The 21,380-nt window shown below is 43.5% G+C and overlaps 1 protein-coding gene across 3 annotated transcripts in view; it reads left to right on the forward strand.

Moving 5' to 3' along the window:
• EIF2A (eukaryotic translation initiation factor 2A) overlaps positions 1 to 21,380 on the forward strand; it is a 222,529-nt gene that overhangs the window by 14,472 nt on the left and 186,677 nt on the right. For 2 of the 3 annotated variants that reach the window (XM_029615566.1, XM_029615565.1), the window contains exon 4: positions 2,693 to 2,811. The exons of the other annotated variant lie outside the window; for it this stretch is intronic. In XM_029615566.1, the coding sequence (XP_029471426.1) occupies positions 2,693 to 2,811 (119 nt within the window). The remainder of the gene's footprint in view (positions 1 to 2,692; positions 2,812 to 21,380) is intronic. 3 annotated transcript variants of the gene reach the window in all.

Below are 21,380 nucleotides of genomic sequence, written 5' to 3' on the forward strand. Positions count from 1 at the left end.
CAGAAGATAGCAGCTACAGGGTTGATGACGTGTTGTGATTCCGTGTTAGGTTTTGCTGCCGCAGAATCGTGGGAAGCCAGGGGCCCTACTCTTCCACCTTGTGTTCAGGAAAGAATGTGATGTAATCCGCACTGGACATATTTTGGAAGTTGTAGAATGTAAACATTTTAAAATAAATTTTTGATATAAAATGAACTGTGCTGAACCCCGCCATACACAGGCATTGTTAATTCATTTAGTATTTAAATGGGAATTTATTTCTTTGTGGTTCATTGATTTGGTATTTGTGGAGCTGTGATGTATTATTATTTCATAGCTTTGCCAGGCTGTGATCTTGCTCAAGTTTTTGTAAACATGTCTGACGAGGACCTTCAGCCATTGAATTGAGGTTGGAGATGTAATTTATCTGTTACCTCATTCAATTTTTTCTAAATAGAAGTTTCTGAGAGAAACCATTTGAGAGCCATGGAAACCTGAAGATGCTTTTTAAAAGCATGCTCTATAGATAATTGCATTTAAATGTATTCATGCCTTTTTTCAGCAACTTGGATATAAGGCAGATGATTTTTTAACTTGTCATAATGCATAATTGAGAGCCTAGCATTTATGACATTACTGACATTTTGTACATCAATATGGTTCCTGTAAAGAGGAAAATGTGATTAGCCTGTAGCTGTGGGTGTGAGTTGGGGTTATCCTTGTAACACAGGAGGAATCTTGCAAGGAGGCTTGCACTGTAGTGACATTTCAAGGTAAGCCGCACACTTTCCTTTTAGCAAACAGTCACTTGTGCCCCAACTCCTAGAATGGGATCATGCTAAACTCATTGGCCAATCATAGTTTGTCCAAACAAAGCAAGGAAATATTAAGTGAAAAGTTTTTAATTTTATTTTATAGATTCTTTGCAGGCTATGATGCCTTTTTTATTGGTGCAGCATTTGTCCCAAGATATTACTGTATGAGAACTTTTTAAGAGCACACATGCTATCTGAAGAGGGGACCTATATGATCTTGAAAGCTCATGCACAACAACAGGTCTTACATTTGCTTGTAGACCAATGCAGATATTCAGTTTTCTCCAGGACAAATGTGGCTACTAAAAAAAACTGTACTATTTTGCTTTCATCTCAGACAAAGTGAAGGAAGTTTTTAGGGAAGGATGCATGTGTGGTAGAAAATTGTGGTGAGGCTGTCAGATTTTTAGGTTTTGGAGCAATACTAATCTGTCACTCTCATGTGTTTAGCATTTTGAGAGCTCATTTTAAGCTACACACTAGCCTTCGGGAAAGAAGTCATTCACTGGAGCCGATGCATGAAGGGCACATTAAATGAACATGCTTGCTAATTTCTGTTAGTGCACACAATTAATACACTATATTCAAAGGCCCCCAACAATTAAAAAAAAAAAGCCTGTTTCGCTCATATGCCAGTGCATTAAATGTTAATGTATGGGCATATGCAAATCAAGTACAAAGTATGCTAATGACCTCATTATTCTTTAATTTGTTGTGTACAGCAGACCCCAGAATACAACTTGAATTTGAAGTTTTTTTTTGTTTGTTTTTTTAGCGCTTACAATTGTGTTTCTGTTAGGGGCTAGAAATTACACAGTACTATATTATTTCTATACCCTGGCAAGCTGCTGGTCTGGCAAGCTAGCAGTTTGTTACTAGGGGGAGGCCATGTCCTTGGAATCCCTTCCCTCCTTCCACTTCCCCTAAGCTTGTTTTAAAAAAAACAAACAAACAAACCCATCCGATGGTCAAAAAAAGAACTGATCCTTCCTTCAATCCCCTCTGTTCCCTCCCCTGATGAAGGATAAAAATATGCCCCCCCCCCCCAAAAGGCTTCTAATGCCAAACTGGCAGGAACAAATGGCCTTACCTTGATATTCAGTAATGCTTAAGTATTGCTTACTGGGATTTTAAGTTCAAGGTGTTGGGGGAGTTATTTTGGCACACCAGGTGGATAGTATGGGTAATTGGGGGGAGGGGGTAAGGAGATATTAGCTTCTTTGAGTGGATGGGAGCGTGATGGATGGATGAAGGATTTACTCTCTCTAACTGACTGGGTGAGAGCGAGGATTGGGTTGAAGGTACTTTTTTTTTTTTTTTTTTGGTCCATATACACAGTGCATGAGTGCTGTGCTTGGTGCACTTCTCATAGATCCTGTATATAGGTAGTAATCCTAAATGGTTAATGCCTATTCTAAAAATAAAATAAAAGTAATGCATACTCTAAAAAGTATGCATTACTTTTTAGCTCAGTTTTGCTATATCTGCTCCACTGAGAGAATATGGAGAAGCTCAGGTGCATTTCATACACTTGTTTGTTAAAATTACCTAGGAACAATTAAAACTGGAATCAAGCCATTAACAGCAGCTAACCTGGCAGCCTACCAGCAGTTTCCAGATTACACTGTACCCTGGAGGATGACAGTTTCAATAAACAAGGGTTTTAAATTGCACCTGAGGCTTTTCTGCTTGCTGTGTGCTAGACACATTTTGGCTTTTCCTGTTGTTCTGGGGGCCTGTGATAGTTTAAAAAAAACCCAAAAAACACAAGTTAGTTAAAAAATATATTTTATTATTCCATTGGAATTAATTTTGCACCACTGAGAGAGGGGCATTGCACTAGTTATTAATTAACCAACCCGATTGCACCATATTGAAATGACCTCTTTTGCTTCCAGAATAAATATTGTGAATGTTGCTGATGGCAGAGTTCTGCAGGCATTTGATCTCCCCAAAGCCGTTGGCCTTGAATTTTCTCCAAAGAAGAATGTTCTGGCAGCATGGCAAACATACATCTGTAAGTGCCATTGAGAGCTAACTGAGACCGGCCACATGTAAGGTTTGATTGCCATTATGCAGCCTGATTGATCCTCTTTAATTTGATTTTTAAATTTATTGCTTAGCACTTTGTAGTGAAGAATGAAACATGCTAAAATATTGTTAGTGGACAGTAAGACAGTGATCCGAAATAGGTGTGCAAGGTATGAGGAAGTATGCATTTAGCCAGCTCCGATCTCGCTTCCTTTCCATTATCCTTTCCAAAGCAGAACTACCAGCAATGACATCTCTTCGTTGGTAAATCTAATAATTGGAGATGAATAAGCAGTTTGATGTTTTCTGGAGTCGGGTACATGGTATCTCTGGGGGCTGGGTGGAGAAAATTGTCACCATGCATATGGCCAGAAGTACAGCATGAATGCTTTTAGCTGCATCAAGAAGGGGGCTGGGTCAGGGTCACAGGATAAGCTGCAAATGAGAGGACATGCCCTGACTGAGCTCCTAGGCCCCTAAATCTACATCCTTCAGCATCCTTGTTAAAAAAAAAAAAAAAAAAAAAAAAAAAAAAAAAATAGTCTCTCTACATTTTTGTAATGTCCAGAGATGTGCCTTCCAAATCCTTGCCTGCGATGTGGACAGAACAGCCGAAGAAGCCACAAAAATCGTATAAAAAAGCTGCGACGTGCAGAGGGGAGGAAGCTGAGGAGCAGGTCTTGGAGGAGGAATAGCCTGCCCTTGCAACCCCACTAGACGCTAATGTGCAGCTGAAACAACTGTTCAGGGCCTTCTCGGCTAAGCTCACCTCCACAATTAACAGCAAGCTGGCTATCGTCATAGAAAAGATTGTGGATTTGGTTGCAACTGTGCAGGAAATCTCTAATTGGCTCAATGGGGCTCAAGACCAAACTGGAGGAGGTTGAGATGTCTGCCACAGAGGCCAGCAGAATGGTGGAAAAGCATGATGAACAGCTTGCTTTGGTGCTGGAAAAAATAGATGTTTTCTAGCATGTAGCCAGATGGACTCAGGACCAATGGGTTATATGCTTCCCTGCTAGCAGATGGAGATGGAGTCAGGTTTCAAAGCTGATGTCATCTTAGATATATCCCTGCAATGACCTCAGCCCTTTAGTATCTCTCCATCTCCTAGTAGATGTGGACGTGCTTTCCCTTTGGGACTTCAGTACTCCTTAGAAGAGGAAATTTTACCTTTAAATTGGAGAAAGATTGAGCCCCGATCTCTTGCGGTGATATCTAAAGGTCCCTCCCCCAATTGAGAATTCCTAAGACAATTTACGAGATCCCTCAGAGGTTTGCCTTGGTCCGGTAGCTGGCTCCCGGCGTGGACGTTGCTGCTGAAGTAGCTGAAAAGCAGTGGGTACAGGAAGCCAAGTGCGGTGGTGAAGGCCAAAGCCCTCTTCCCCCCCACAGCCGGAGACTGTCTCTGTACTCAGCCAGTAAGCGCTGAGCCCAGGTAAGTAAAGAGGGAAGAGGATTCCTCCTGATTCAGAGTCTTTCCTCTGGTCTCCTTGCTCGGCGCACCAAATCGACAATGTTCCCGATCCCTTTGGGGTAAGGAAAGGGTTGTCCAAGTGGGTTGAGCGGCCCCTTGATGGGCTAGGCCCCGCTACAAGCTTGATGGGCTCACTGCATGGTAGACTGCAGCGGTGCCATCTTGCGTGCAGTTTTGTGCGCCTCCATAGAGCGTCAGTATGCGCGGTGCAAGCCAGCTCTGTGCACACGTGCTGTGTGCGTAACATTGTGCATACGTGCGCACCAGCTATTTGCATTGGTACACGATTTGTGCGCACTCAATTTCAAGTGCTAGCCGGCTGAGTGCACAGTTAACATCCATAATGGCTCCGGCAGCAAAGAAACACAAACGACACTCTCTTTGTGCTACACAGTCTGACCATGATTCTTACTTATATCAGCACTATGAGGAAGACCAGGGAGAGTTGGACTCCCAGAACTTTTCTAAGCCTGGCTCCTCCCATTCAGCCTCAGTCTTAACAGGTAGCATCCTGGGGCTGGGTCTACCATGGGAGAGGGAAATTTAGCTGCACCTACCCTCTGGGCTAAGCATGGACCTGGCGGCCTTTTCTTGGGTAGAATATTTTTTCACGGCCTTCAAGCTTCGTACAGGCACAGTCTTTCTCTCCTGCCCTGTCCAGACCCAATTCCAGCTGGGAAGGCCTCGCTCTCCCAGCCCTATTAGCAGGCCTCGAGACATGTCTCTTCTCACCAAGGGTATCCCTGACAGACCCAGGCACCAAGGAAGACGAAGGGGATGCAGATTCATTGGAAGATGGGGAAATCCCTCCAGGCTTGGAGCCATTTCTGACCATGTTACGGTTTTTCCATAGAGATGAATTGCCGGCTCTGGTTTCCCAGACCCTGAAGATTCTGGGAGTTTCTGGCGTGGTCTCTGACAGACCCAAAGAAGAATCCCATCCTAGTGTTTCTATGGAGGGCCTCTTGCTATTTTCCGATGCTGGAAACCATCCAGGAGTTGATTGACCTGGAATGGGATGCCCCATAAGCCAGTTTTAAAGGTGGTTGAGCATTGGAAGCTCAGTACCCATTGGATCCGGTGGCCAGAGAACACCTGCGTTTCCCCAAAGTGGGTGCCCTGGTCTGTGCTGTTTTGTGAAGCGAACTATCCCAGTGGAGGGAGGAGTGGCCTTAAAGGATGCACATGATAGGCAGTTGGAGTCCATTCTTAAACAAGCCTTTGACATGAAAGCAATGGTGCTACAGAGTGCTTCCTGTTGGCTGGTGGCTCGCTTATGCCTGCTTCTGCTGGTGGCTCACTTATGCCTGCTTCTCTCTGTCTTTTGAGGTGCATTCCAGAGATGCTTTGGAGCCCGCTGCTGCCTTTTTAGTGGATGCGGGCTCTGACCTAGTCCGTACCTCGGCCAGAGGAGTGGCCTCTGTGGTGGCGGCGGCCGGTAGACAGCTATGGCTGCGAAATTGGTCATCTGATATGACCTCTAAGGCAAACCTCACAAAGATGCCCTGTAAGGGATCCCTCCTATTCGGGAGTAAATTGGGAAAGCTGGCCAGTAAATGGGACGAATCTCCAGTGCCTCGGCTACTGGAAGATAAGAGAACGAGGTTACAGTGCCCCTCGCTTATAAGGGGTCGGACCAGGGGCAATTTCGGAGGTCCTCGGGAAGGGCTCAGTCCTTTCAGAGTCGACAACCAAAGAGAGGGGCTGGTTCAGGTTTGGCCCTGAACTTCCAGCGGTGGGTTGAGATCATGTCAGACAAATAAGTACTGGATATACGAAAAGGATACATGCTGGAGTTTCGCAGCACTCCTCGAGACATATTCATGATGTCTCCGTGCCACTCTCAGCAGAAGAAGCTGGCAGTGGAATCTACCTTAATAAAGCTATTCAAGTTGAGGGCTATAATTCCTGTAGCTAGCCCCATTTATTTCATCGTACCCAAGAAGGGAGGGTTCCTTTCGTCCCATCCTGGATCTCAAGAGCATCAACAGTTATCTACGAGTATTTAATTTCCGCATGGAAACTCGACGCTTTGTCATAATGGCCGTACAACCGGGAGAGTTCTTAACCTCCCTGGACCTCTTGGAGGCCTACCTTCATATTCCAATCCGACAAGACCACCAGCGTTTCCTATGCTTTGCGGTGCCTGCATTGCCCTTCAGCCTGGCCACCGCCCCCAGAACATTTTCCAAAATTATGGTGGTCGTGGTGGTGCACTGAGGAAAGAAGGGATCCTGGTGCACCCTTACTTGGACAACTGGTTGATCCGGGCAAAGTCGTTAGAAGAGAGTCTCCAGGTGACCAGCAGGGTGACATCCTTGCTTCAGGAGCTTGGTTGGGTCGTGAACATGGATAAAAGCAGTCTCGAGTCCTCCCAGTCCTTAGAGTATAAAGGAGTCTGGTTTGACACCAAGCAGGGCAAGATCTTCCTCCTACCCACGAGGATAAGGAAGCTGATGTGCCAAGTGCGGCGGTTGATGAACACAATGCGCCCCAGGGTGTGGAGCTATCTTCAGGTCCTCTGATGGTGTCAACCCTGGAGGGTAGTACTGTGGGTGAGGGCTACCCTGCTACCATGTTGGAACCCACTGTCCCAAAACTATTCAGTTCGCCTCCACCTACCGATGGAAGTATGTTCTCGGCTGCAGTGGTGGCTACAGGAAGTTCACCTGAGCAAGTGTGTAAGCCTGTCCCCACCGAACTGGCTATTCCTCATGACCAACGCAAGCGTCCGGGTGTGAGGAGCTCACTGTCAGGAACTGACAACCCAGGGGCATTGGACCAAAGAAGAGGCATGCTGGAACATAAACCGTCTGGAAGCCCGGGCAGTCAGATTAGCTTGTCTACAGTTCAGCCACATACTCCAGGGTCAGGCAGTTCGCGTGATGTCTGACAACGCAGCAATGGTAGTCTACATCAACCGCCAGGGAGGAATTAAAAGTAAGCAAGTGTCTCTGGAGATAGATCTCCTTATGGAATAGACGGAGTTGAATCTACATATGATCTCGGCCTCCCACATCACAGGAAAAGACAACATCAGAGAAGACTCTCAGCAGGGAGAGTCTGGACCCAGGAGAATGGGCATTGTTAGCCAGAGCCTTTCAGCTGCTGGTAGATTGCTGGGGCCTCCCGTCCATCGACCTGCTGGCCACATCTCACAATGCGAAGGTCTCCCGATTCTTCAATCGCAGAAGAGATCAATATTCCCTGGCGATTGAAGCCTTTGTTCAGACCTGGCCAGAGGAAGACTTACTGTACACCTTCCTTCCGTGGCCCCTACTGGGCAAGGTCATTTGCAAGATCGAGCGTCACAGGAGATTAGTCCTTCTAGTGGCTCCGGATTGGCCCAGATGCCCTTGGTATGCAGACATGCGGAGGCTTCTGGTGGAGCCCTCCTCCCTGTGCCTTCCTCCACACAGGTACCTGCTCCAACAAGGTCCAGCCCTTTATGAGGATCTGACTCGTTTTTTTCTTATGTCTGGCCCTTGAGAGGGCTTGCCTGATGAGACGTGGATATCCGCACACGGAAGTTCTCGATGTCCTTAGCGTATGTAGAGATCTGGAGAATATTTGAAGCCTGGTGCGAAGAACGAGGAGTTGCCCCTCGGATTGCCAAAATCCTGCTGGTTCTGGAATTTTTACAGGGTTATCCCTTAGCTGCTACTTGGAACTTCAAGGAGTTATCTCCTCTTTCAGAGGCAAGGTGAACGGAACCCATCTGTCAGCGCATCTGGACATGGCCCGTTTTCTAAAAGGGGGAAAATACCGGCCACCGTCCCTTTGTGGAGTCTTATTCTAGTATTTGAACTTTTTAGCAGGGCCTTCCTTTCAGCTGCTGCGTAGTCTATCCTTGCACCTGTTAACGCTGAAAACGATGTTCTTGGTGGTGATATGCTCGGCTTGTTGCATCTCTGAATTACAGGCATTGTCATGACGGATGACTCCAGGAGTAACTCCGGATGACTCCAGGAGTGTTACAACTTTGTACCGTTTCCTACTTCTTGCCCAAGGTAGTCTCGGGAGTTTCACTTGAATCAGTTCATTTCAGTACCCATCCCTAGAAAGGCACAAGGGCATGGAAGACTACCGCCTCTGCCATTTAAACGTCAGTAGGCTTTTGGTGCGGTATCTGGAACTCTCAGAAGCAGTTTGTAAGATGGGACCTCTTGTTTGTTCTTCACGGTGGAAGAAGGCAAGGTGAATCAGCTTTGCGGGCTACCATAGCTCGCTGGATCAAGGAGGTGGTTATGAGAGCTTTTGTAGAGGCAGGAAAACCATTTCTCTTTCCTGGGCAGAAACTAAGCTACTGTCGCCCGTTGACATCTGCTGAGTGGTGACATGGTCTTCCTTGCACACCTTCTCCAGGTTCTATCGCCTGGATGTTCGGGCCTGAGAGGACACATCCTTTGCAAGGGTAATGCTAACCGGACTGCAGGCAGCCTTCCGCCCTGATCGGGAGTAGGTTTTGTATATCTCATTGGTCCTGAGTCCATCTGGCTACATGCTAGGAAATGGAGAAATTACTTACCTGATAATTTTGTTTTCCTTAGTGTAGACAGATGGACTCAGCAACCCACCCATGGCTGCCCAAGAATGGTGCCAAGGAATTTCCCATGAGGTGAATATCGATTCCAAGAGGTTATGGGTAAACTGACACCCAATCTCTAGATCAAGGCATCTATAATCTTGCTGGGATTCAGCACTTATATTTGAGTATGGTTACGGTTATCTGTTTTTAATCATTTTAATCAAGTTTGTCAATAGTATGTCCACAATGGCTTTTGAAGAGAATACTGAAGGGCTGAGGTCACTGCAGAGGTATGTCTAGGGTGACGTCAGCTTTGAAACCTGACTCTGTCTCAATCTGCTAGCAGGGGAGCATATAACCCATTGGTCCTGAGTGCATCTCTCTAAGAAAAACAGAATTATCAGGTAAGTTATTTCTCCAATCTTGAGAATCGTGGGTGCCGCCACAACATTAGGCTAGCTGGATTCCCGGAGGGTGAGGAAGGGTCTTACCCGATCACATTTTTTGAGCGATGGTTCCCTGAAACTTTGGGCCTGGAAATCAAGGGAGGCTGGTTAAGATTGAGAGAGAGTGCATTGGGCGCTTGCTCCCCCCCCCTCCCCACTGGCACTGGGTGGATACCCGCAAATAATTATCATGCAAGTTCACTGATTTCCAGGCAAGATCCGTATACCAAACAAGGTGGGAGAACTTGGCGATGTTCACTTTAAAGGCAGAAAAATCATGTTTTTTTCAGGACTTTGCGGTCGCTACGCAGAAACAGCGAGCAAAGTACGTCCCAGTTAAGAAGGAGTTGGCCTACGCTCTGCTTTACCCAGCACACCTCAGAAAAGATAGCCTCTCTTGATTTTGATAATTAATGGGGAGGACTGGAACACCTGTCCTAATCCTGCCTAACCACTGCCTGGAAGTGATTTGCACAATGATTTGGTAAATATGTTTCACATGGTGGATATCTGAAGGCAGCACATCTGGGCTCTGCGTTGCCCAGATGTGCAACGTAGAGCAGAATTGATTAATTATGTGTACTCCCAATCTTTTCTGTATAGTAATGGATAGTGACATATTGCTTTGTACGATCTCAAGATCATCATCCGATTCAAGTCCAACTCCAGTTTACTTCTCCAAAGCCCCTGGGGGCTATACTTGGAGATTAAATGTCTCTCTCCTGGGCGATTAGAGAATTTCCAAATTTGGTGAAGAAGGCAATTGCAGAGTTTAATGACTTTAATCCTGAATCGGATTATGAACTTGGCCTTCATTGGGTGGCCTTTAAGGCTTTCTTGTGAGGCAGAATTATAGCTTATGCGAGCCATCTCCAGAGACAATATCGAATGAAAGCGGCAGAGCTTACAGCTGCCATTGTGAAACTTGAAGAGAGGCATAAAAAAGATTGTTCCCCACATACATATAAATTGTTGAAGGCTAAAAGCAGGGACTTAAAATCACTGGAGGTTGAGAAGATTGGGCGTGCTTTTAAATATTCTAGATTAAAATTCTATGAGCATGAGGATAAGCCGGATACCTTATTGGCTAGGTTGGTTAAGCGTAAGGTTGGCAGGTCCCATATACTTTTCTTTTTTTTTTTTCTTTTTATTGCATTTCAGTTTTAAAATACAGAAATTTTATGGCTACTTATGTTCATCATTTATCATTTAACAACCATTTTACTCCAAAATAGCTTTACATAACATCCAAACACAAGGAAATCGAATAAAGAAACCGAAGAACCTACCAAGCTAAATTAACATGGAGCAAATAAATAGGAAAAATAATTTCAGGATAATTATTCTAGTCTAATATCCACATTGAACATCCTTTATTCCCCCTTTAAACCAGTATCTAAGGGGTGCATATCTAAATAAGCTTGGAGTTGGTCTGGAGCATTAAAGACATGTCTACTATCTCTATGCTTTAAAAAGCTTCTACACGGGTACTTTAAGGTAAATTGTGCACCCCTATCTAGAACTTCCTTTCTTAAGGCTATAACATTTTTACGTCTCAATTGGGTTACACGGGTTACATCAGGAAATATTCTTATGGGTTGCCCATAAAAAGCTTGCTTTTGATATTTAAAATGTTGTTTCAAAACGGCATCCCTCTCTATTAAAGATGTAAATGGTTCCAATAATGTCGCCCTTTTATCAACATTTGCCTCATAAGACTTTTCCAGGAAGTCGGTTAAATTCAAATTTCCCTGATTTTGTTGATCTTTCTCATCTTGACTTTGTTGAAGATAATTCTATTCCTATATTATCTAAGATTTATTATCTGAATATTTCAAAATATTCTTCAAATAACTGTTAAATAACTCTACCGGTGGAGCTAAGTATATTTTTGGAAAATTTAACAATCTTAAGTTAAATTTCCTATTCAGGTTTTCCATAAATTCAATTTTCCCTTCATTTTCTTCCACAGATTTTATTAAATTCATTTGAACTTTTTTAATCTCTTCAATTTTCAAATCAGAAGAACTTACTTTCTTTTCTAACTTATCTATTTTTTCCTCTATATTGGTATTATTTTTTAAGGCTTCCTGGACAGTCTTAGTAAGGTTATACAATGACTTTTGAACATTAACCATCATATTAATCCCAATTCTTCAATAGAAAATTTAGTTGGTACTATAATAGGCATATCTTTAATTCCAAACTATAGTTGAACCCCTTTTAACTGTTTTAATGTCCCACTCTCTCCTTCGATTGTCATCAAGGAACATTCCTTTAAATTGACATAGGATTGTTCTCTTATATCGTCAGAATCTTTACTTAAGTTCAGATCTTCATGCTGAAAATTTAAAGATTCTTTTGATGTAGATTGAATTTCCATAACCCTTACGGATGGAGGGACAGGTTTTTCAGGGGCACCGAGAGTGAGAGATGTTTCATTGGCCAGATAGAACTTCTCAGGAGCAGGAGAAGAGCTATCAGCGGGCCCCTTCCGGTGTAGATGTGGATAAAACTTGAAAACATTCCTTAATGGTAGGTTGAAGCAACTTATTTGGCGTTGATGTTAACGAGGTTTCCCTCAGCTTTGCTTTCCTCTTGGTGTGAGGCATAGCGATTTAATAAAGCACAAATACTTTAATTCAAAATTTTTATTCACTCAGGATATTTACAAGTTGAAACAAAACATTGACTTTGTACTTAGCTTGTACTTGTTCTCTGTGGCCGCAACCTGGAAAATTCCGTCCAACACTGTTCCAACCTGGGCAAAGCCGCGCGCCGGTGGCGTTGCGCCGGTATAGGCAGACTTTTAAACCTATCCAGCTCCTCCTCCAACTCTGACATCACCAGCTCTCCAACCCGGAAACAGCTCTTTCGTGTCTCTCGCAAGTGCACCCCCAGACAATGAAGAAATTTCACGGGCCTTTTTGCAGAGAACCCAAAGGAAAAGACAGGCTGCGGCCCCACATACTTTTCTTACGCAATTCGAGGGGCAGGGTTATGTCAGAGTGGGGGGACATGGAACGTCTGTTTGTTCAGTATTTTTCCAATCTCTACTCTGCACCAGACCCTCTTTCAGGTGAACATATTAAAACATTTTATGTAGGGTCTTAACTTTCCTAAATTGCGAACCGATCAGATAGGTAAACTGGCGGCTTCTGTTTTGCTGCTTGATATTCAGAGTGCTGTTAAAGCTTTGCCAGGAGGGAAGTGTCCAGACCGCTTTACACTGGATTTCTATAAGAAGTTTCTCCCAGAGGTTTCTTCTATTTTTCTTTCTTGTTTCAGAGAGCTGGTGAGCTGGACACTGCACTATATGATATGGCAAATGCTACAATTACTTTAATTCATAAGAAGGGGAAAGACGTTGCAGATTGCGGATCTTATAGGCCCATTTCTTTGAGAATTCCAACCTGAAGATTTTAGCTAAGATTTTGCAGATGTAGCTAGAGGTGGTCCTGCCTGACTTGGTTCATAGGGATCAGGCGGGAATCGTAAAGGGTAAGGTTTCCACTGCGAATATGAGGTACCTATTTAATTTACTGCATATGGCCAAAAAGGAGGGAAGACCAGCAATGGTCATTTCCCTGGATCTTGAAAAAGCGGTTGACAGGCTGGGATGGCCATTTCTGTTTCAGACCTTAGCTGCTGCGGGTTTCCCAGACTGCTATCTCACCTGGATTAGAGCCATGTACCAGCGACCGAGGACGAGAATATTAATTAATGGGTCTTTCTCCGCTTATTTCAATATCGCTAGGGGTATGAGACAGGATTGTCCCCTGTCCGCCTTAGTCTTTGATTTAGCCATAGAACCGTTAGCTGCTTCTGTTAGGCAAAATACTGACATCCACAGTATTAAGCTGGGTGGAAGAGAGCAGAAGATTTTGCTTTATGCAGATAACGTTTTAATTTACCTGTGTTGGGACCTGTCGTGTTGTCTGCTGGATAAGTTCGGGACCTTTTCAGGATATAAAATTAACCTAGACAAATCTGAGATTTTTCCCATTGACAAGAAAATGCTGATCCCAATCTGTTTTTCGAGCTTTAGAGTAGTACCCAGACAGCTTTGTTTACCTTGGGGTATGTTTTCCCAGGGACCTTCAAAATCATTGGGGACATTAAGAAAAAGATGCAGAATTGGGGTGAGATGCCCATTTCTTGAGTGGGCAGAATTAATCTGCTCAAGATGAATATTCTTCCTAGCCTGCTTTATTTATTCCAACATGTTCCATGCGACGTGCCTAAGAGGGTTTTCTCTGACTTGCATAGTGTGATGGGTCAGTTTATGTGGAATTATAAGCCTGCTTGGATAAAGCTGAGTGCACTGTGGCTGTCTAAGCAGCTAGGTGGGATGGTGTTGCCTAACCTGCATGTGTACTACTGGGCTGCCCAGTTAGTGTGTCTCCAAGCTTGGGATTTGTGGCTCAGAAGAATCATGGGTTGCACTGGAAGGCACACAGGCTGGCACTGCTGCTTTGGCTTTGATTCCGTTCTTGCCGTGCTGCTCCCCTGTATGTGGCAGGGTGTGCAGGGATAGCCCCACTCTGGCACACGCTTTACATGTCTGGCATCAGGTGCTTCGCTTTCTTAGGGTGGCTGGAGAAGAACTATCTCCCTTATCTCCCATATACAGTAATTCTCTTGTATTTAGTTGTGCCTTCTTGCCTCTGTTTAAAAACTGGAGAGTTCAAACTTTAGTGGAAGATTTCAACATTGAGCCGATGTCCCGGGCTCAGAACTTGCAAATGTGTCAGGATTTGTTGGGGAGGTTTGATTTGGACAGATAGTTAAGACGTTTAAACGATGTGGAGGCTTTTCTAGGTGCTGTGGGTGCACGGCAAAGGGGAATAGCGATCGTTTATCTCAAGGCCTTTTGGGGGGGCAAGTATGGTAAGGAATCCCCTCCTGCTCGCATTGAGGCTTGTAATGTGGACCTTGACCTGATGTTGGGGAGAATAGATTGGAAAAACATCTTGTTATCTGCTCATCGTGTCTGTGTGCACGGTGGATGACCTTAATGGTTAGACTGCTACAAAGAGCTTACCGGGCCCCGCTTCTATTTATTTATTTATTTTTGTTTGCCATCGTTTGGTGAGGCCATCACAGCGGTTAACAAAGCAATCAGTCATTGGTCCAATCCTATGGAACGCACTATCGGACTCCCTAAGATCCATATCCAATTCTAAACATTTCAAAAAATCCTTATAAACACATCTGTTTCAATCTGCATTCCATATATATATATATATATATATATTCCATATATATCCTAAAAAAAACCAAAAAAAAAACAAACCCACTGTGGATGCAGCCATTTAGAGGCAAGTGTTTACTTGTATTAACCTAGATGCTGTTAGAAATAACTATACCTTACTTGATTCATTTACTTATCTTACTTGCTTACCTGTATGTACCTAGATTACTTTTCTGTCTTTACCTAGAATTGGTTGGATACAACAGTACCTAAAGCCTGAAGCTCCTAGAGATTGAATTTCTCCTCTTAAGCACTCTTCTACCTGCCCTAATTTAACTTTAACTTCACATACTCAAACTCCCCTTCTCTTCCCTCCTCCCTCCCCCTTCTTCCCTTAATTATAGCTAAGCTACTTGCATCCTTCTATCCCCCACTTTGTCAGCCATCCTCTACTGCAATTGACTCACTACTACACTCAACACAAAATACAACCTCACTTTACACAACACAAACACATAAATTCTCACTCACTATTTCCTGTTCAGCTTCAAAATGCTAAACATCCCAACAATCAGCTACTACAGACATAGACCTACTGCACCCCATGCCATACGACAACGATCATACCTCAAAAGCATTCACACAACCATGATATCCCCACCACTCACACAAATCATCGGCCTCACAGCACTTACACTCATCCTCTTCAATGCACAATCATTAAACAAAAAAACTGCTATACTCAACGACATCCTCTCAGACGAAACACCAGACATCTGTGCAATAACAGAAACATGGTTGAAAGACACTGACAATGTTCTCCTCAACCAGCTCCCCAACAATATATACGATATAGTCTCCATCCCCCGATTAAAAAAGAAAGGTGGAGGCATTCTCTTAGCTACCAAAAAACATCTCAAACTCACACTCCAACCCATCCCCCCCCAGCTAAATTAGAAATTGGCTTGTTCAAAGCCCCCTCCCTACAAATCTGCCTTATTTATGCTCCCCCTGGAACTCTTAATAACAACCCTTCTTCTCTCATTGAATACATAGCTAAAAATATCTCCATCGACTCCCCAGCCATTATTCTAGGAGACTTTAATCTCCATGTCAACACAACACCCCTTACACCTAGCTGCTCCTCCTTCCTGGAAGCCATGAAATCACTAGGATTCAAGCAAATCATAAACATGCCCACACATAAAGCTGGTCACTCACTCGACCTCATATTTATCAACCGTCACCTCGTAACTGATTCTCTATCACAGGGGTCGGGAACCCATGGCTCGCGAGCCAGATATGGCTCTTTTGAGGGCTGCATCTGGCTCGCAGACAAGTGTCGCCATACTTCGCGGTTCCCCGCTGACCCAGCTGCTCCCCGGTCCTCCGCCGCCCGGGCTTAAAATGCTGTCAGCCCGGGCGGAACGCGGCAGGACAGCTGGAGTCAGCGGCACCGGCGTGCTCTCTTCTCCTCCTCCCCCCCCCCCGCGGCCCGGAAGAGGAAGTGGAGAGCATCGGGTGCCTGCGCGGGAAGAAGAGACCACACTAGCGTGGTCTCTTCTTCCGCGCAGGCACCCGATGCTCACCACTTCCTCTTCCGGGCCGCGGGGGGGGGAGGAGAAGAGAGCACGCCGACTGGAGTCATCCGGGTGCCTGCGCGGGAGTCATCGGGTGTCAGCCGGGTGCCAGCGCTGGAGTCATTGCGCAGGCACCCGATGCTCTCCACTTCCTCTTCCGGGCTGCGGGAAGAGGAGAGCACGCCGGTGCTCTCTTCTTCCCGCGGCCCGGAAGAGGAAGTGGAGAGCATCGGGTGCCTGCGCGGGAAGAAGACTGCAGCGCGGCTCGGAGGAAAATGAAAATCTTCAACCGCGGCCGATGGGACTCCGCCTTCACCTCCGCGAGGGCTGAAAATGAAGGAGGTTAGCGTTGGGAGGTGGCTGCTGCTGCCGCGAGTTCCCGGGGGGGGGGGGGGGGGAGAGTGAATGAGCGAGCAAGCATGTGTGTTTGAGATCCTGTGTGTGTGAGTGAGAGATTGCATGTATGTGAATGATTGATTGAGAGCCTGTATATGTGAAAGAGAGTATGTCTGTGATTGAGATCCTGCCTGTGAGAGAGAGAGCATGAATGTAAGTTTACCATTGGGAACCTGTATGTGTAAGTTTGTAATTGAAAACCTGTTTGTTTGAAAGAGTATGTGTGTATGATTGAGATCCTTTGTGTGTGAGAGAGATCATGTGTATGTATGATTAAGAGCCTGTGTGTATAAGTAAGAGAGAGATCATGTGTGTCTGTGTCTGATTGACAGCTGGTTTAGGTGATGGAGCATGTGAGTATGTGATTGAGAGCCTGTGTTTAAATGAGAGAGAGAGAGCATGTGTGTCTGTGTGTGATTGAGAGCTGATTTAGGTGAGGGAGCATGTGAGTATGTGATTGAGAGCCTGTGTGTAAATGAGAGAAAGAGAGGACATGTTTGTAAGCATGTGAATGAGAGTCTGTGTGTGAGAGAAAAAGACAGCATGTATTTATGTGATTGAAAGCCTGTGTGTGTGTAAGCGTGAAAAGATAGACAGCATGTGTGTAAATGTGTAATTAAGAGCCTATATAAGTGAGAGAGAAAAAACATTTGTATATGTGAGTGACTGAGAGCATGTGTGTATAGGTGTGTCATTGAGAGCCAGTGTGAGAGAGAGCGCTGGTATGTGACTGAGAGAGGAGAAAGTTCCAAGCAAACCACCCCACCTCCTGCTAATTCAGAACAATCTCAGGACACCTGGATATCAAACGTTCCCAGGTATGCAGAGCAAAAAAATTTTTGTATCCTTATTATTTTTCATTACTGGATCTTTGTGTCTGCTATTTTGAAATATTTTGTTGGTATCTGGAAATGTTTTATATGAGTTTTTAATTATTGGATATTCCACTCATCAGCTGTTTCGAAATATGTTCTTTTTGTTAGTACAGTTTTACTGCTGATGATTTTATATTTCTTGATTTGTTTTATAAGGATGTGTGATGTTTCTTTTTTCCTTTGTTACACTGCATACAGAGACTCTGGCTTGTTGCAGTTTCCAATTCAGTTTTTGTCTGCATGCTTCTTGTTATGCGTTTTGGTCTCTTTATTCTATGTTAGGTGAGGGACAGCACGTGATTCAGGTGAGGTTTTCTGCTGGCGTGTAGTTTCTGTGTAGGACTCTATAGCACCCTGACTTGGTCCGTTTTCCTAATAGGAGATGTATTGGTGTCTTAAGGCCTGGTGTAATATTTTCAGAGACTTATTGTACTTTAAAAGTGTGATCTTACATAAAATGCACACATTTACTTGTATTTAGTTTTAAACATATTGTATGGCTCTCATGGAATTACATTTTAAAATATGTGGCGTTTATGGCTCTCTCAGCCAAAAAGGTTCCTGACCCCTGCTCTATCATGTACACCCATCCCATGGTCTGACCACTATATCATAAGAACTTCCAACACTTTACAAAGACCTCCGCCCCTCCCAATCAGCACTACCACAATACAATACCGAAAGATATGCAATAGAGATGAGCTTACCACAGCTCTATCCAACACACAGTTTAACCTTGATCTATCAAATGCTGATACTGCTTTAACATCATGGAATGAATACACCCTCTCAATTGCTAATAACATTTGCCCCCTCATTACAAAAAAATTCTCCTCTCAAAAAAATACAAAAAAACCCTGGTACACCCCTACACTAAAAGACTTAAAACAAGCCCTTAGAAAAGCTGAAAAAAATTGGCGTAAAGAACCCTCACCGACTCTACTTGCACGTTACAAAACTTCGCTGCAAAACTATAGTGAGATCAACAATGCTAAAAAGAATTACTACGCAGGTAAAATACACCAATTTCAATTCAATCCAAAAGTGCTATTCGAATATGTCACTTCACTTACTAACCTCACTCCAAATATCATCCCAGAAGAAGAAGCCAAAATCAAATGCGAACAACTGGCCTCGTTCTTTCAGGACAAAATTAACAAAATTATGACACGCTTCCCCCACAATTCCCACATGCCCCAATGCAATAACCTCTGTCACATAAGACTCTGCACCTCAGCTTACAATCTTTGAAAACACAGCTACATCTGAAATTGAATCCCTACTCAAAAAAGCTAAACCCTCCTCTCACCCCTCTGATACCATCCCCACAAAACTCCTCACTGTCCCTGATCTAATAGCCAGCCCTATCTCTAACATTATCAATGCATCCATCGAATTTGGGCAAGTGCCCAACTCTCTCAAATTTGCTATCCTTAAACCCACTTTAAAAAAACCCAAGCTCGACCCATTAGACCTTGCCAGTTACCGCCCAATCTCTAATCTCCCATTTATCGCTAAAGTCCTAGAAAAAACTATCAACCGACAACTTAGTGACTATTTAGAAGAACACCAAATCCTCTCTCCCTCGCAATACGGATTTCGAAAATTACACAGTACCGAAACTCTTCTCTTATCACTGTCTGATTACCTTCTCAAAAGCCTAGATAAAAATCAACCTCATCTTCTAGTGATCCTGGATATCTCAGCAGCTTTTGATACCGTTAACCACCAAATTCTTCTCCAACGCCTACACAAGATTGGAATAACTGGTACTGCCCATAACTGGTTTACTTCCTACCTATCCAACCGTAACTATAAAGTCAAAATTGGCAACCACATATCAAAAGAAACCCCCCTGAAGCAAGGAGTCCCTCAAGGCTCTTCACTTTCATCTACCCTTTTTAACATCTATCTTTTAGCGCTTTGCCATCTCCTCGCCAACCTTAAGCTTCCACACTTTTTGTACGCTGATGTACAAATTCTTATTCCAGTAACGGAATCCATACCCAAAGCCCTTGAAATTTGGAACACCACCCTCGCTTCTATCAATAATCTATTAACCTCCTTACAACTTGCCCTCAATTCCACAAAAACAGAACTCATGATCATATCTCCTCCCACCCTATCACATACCTCTCCTACTTCACCTATAACATCGACGCACATACAATTCTCCCGCCAAGTCCGAGACCTAGGAGTCATTATTGACGACCATATGACCCTCAAAAAATTTATTAGTGCAATCCTTAAAGAGTGTTTTTACAAATTACATACACTCAAAAAATTGAAACCCTTGCTTCACGCATCTGATTTCCGGACAGTTCTACAAGCCATGCTGTTCTCTAAAACAGATTATTGCAATTCACTCCTCCTAGGCCTACCCAAAAATGCAATCCGCCCCTTACAAATCCTGCAAAATACCGCAGCCCGTATCCTTACTAACACTAACTCAAAGGAACATATTATGCCAGTCTTGAAGGAGTTACACTGGCTCACCATCCAATCTCGCATACATTACAAGACCCTAACACTTATCCATAAAGCCCTCCACAATCCTGAAATGAAATGGTTTAATAACTCACTACTATTTCAAACTCCTATTAAACCTACTAGAAATCAATACCTCGCCACTTTACAGACCCCCTCGCCCAAACTATATAACCATGCCTCCACCAAAGCACGAGCGCTTTTCTTTGCTGGCCCTCTGTTATGGAATACCATGCCCACCGAACTGCGCCTTGAGCCATCTCCTAAAACATTCAAGCAAAAACTCAAGACATGGCTATTCACACATGCCTATACTTGAAATATATATTTCTTTCTTCTCCTCTATATGCCCCATTTCTATACATCATCTTGAATTTCTCCTATTTCTGCGGCTACTGTAAATGCCCTTCCATATAATTGCTCTTAATTGCATTCGAAGTGCCATCTCCCCCCTCTCTCCACCTCTAAATTAGAACTCCTTCCCCTCCTAACTCTTCCCTAACCCCATCCCTTTTACTAGAATCCCTCTACTCTCCAGTTCTGTTTAACCCAGCTCAGCCAAGCTATACCTAAATGATAGATCTGTTTTTAAAAGCTTCTACATGTTTTTATGTTTCAAATATTTTTATACTTACCTTTGTTAAATGTATAACGCTTGTATAACCTTGTTAAATGTATAACGCTCCGGCGTAAGTTCTTGTTCACTGTACACCGACGTGATATCTTTGAGCGGCGGTATATAAAATATTATAAATAAATAAATAAATATATCACTTACTAAATAACATAATCTCTCTTTTCCCATGCTTACAAATAAAATGGCACAACATTTATTATATATTGATTTGTCTTATATTAACTATTTTTAGATACTTTTTATTTTCAATTGATCATTTTTTGTAATTTTATGCCTTTTATAATTTTGTTTTTTAATTTTTTTGTTTACGTTTATTTTATTTAGTTATGTAAACCGTTTTGATTAAACACTGTAAAGACGGTATACAATATTTTTAAATAAATAAAGCATAGACAAATACTCACACATGTAAATACAGTATTTGCTAAAATAGTAGAATAGAAACAATATTGCTCATTAAAAGGAGAGTACAGTACATTCTTAGCATAAAAGGAACGATATCATTCATAATAAGAGCAAGTTAAATTTAAGCATTAAAAGAAAATATATATTAAAAGCAAGAATAAAAGAAGTTTAAAATTGCAGAAAGAATCTAGAGAATATGTAGTGGAGGGTGAGTCCAGAATCCATCCCAAGTCTACTAGCGCGTGCTGGAGGGGGTGTAGGGAAGTTGGCACCTTCATACACATGTATTGGTACTGTCAAAGTGTTTATTTCTGGTCTCAAGTCACTCAGGAGGTGATGGATATCCTGGGTATTCAGTTTTTATTGGGCCAAGTTTGGGGCTGTTGGGTAGATGGGTATGTTCCTCCATTCCTGTTAAACACAGAACATTGGTGGGTCACTTGCTTCTTGTGGCCCGCTTCACAATTGCTAAGTTCTGGAAAGCTAATCCTTCCTTTACGTACTAGCGTACCCAGGTGCATGAAATCGCT

The sequence above is a fragment of the Rhinatrema bivittatum genome, chromosome 9 (genome assembly GCF_901001135.1).
Source record: "Rhinatrema bivittatum chromosome 9, aRhiBiv1.1, whole genome shotgun sequence".
NCBI classification, from domain to species: domain Eukaryota; kingdom Metazoa; phylum Chordata; class Amphibia; order Gymnophiona; family Rhinatrematidae; genus Rhinatrema; species Rhinatrema bivittatum.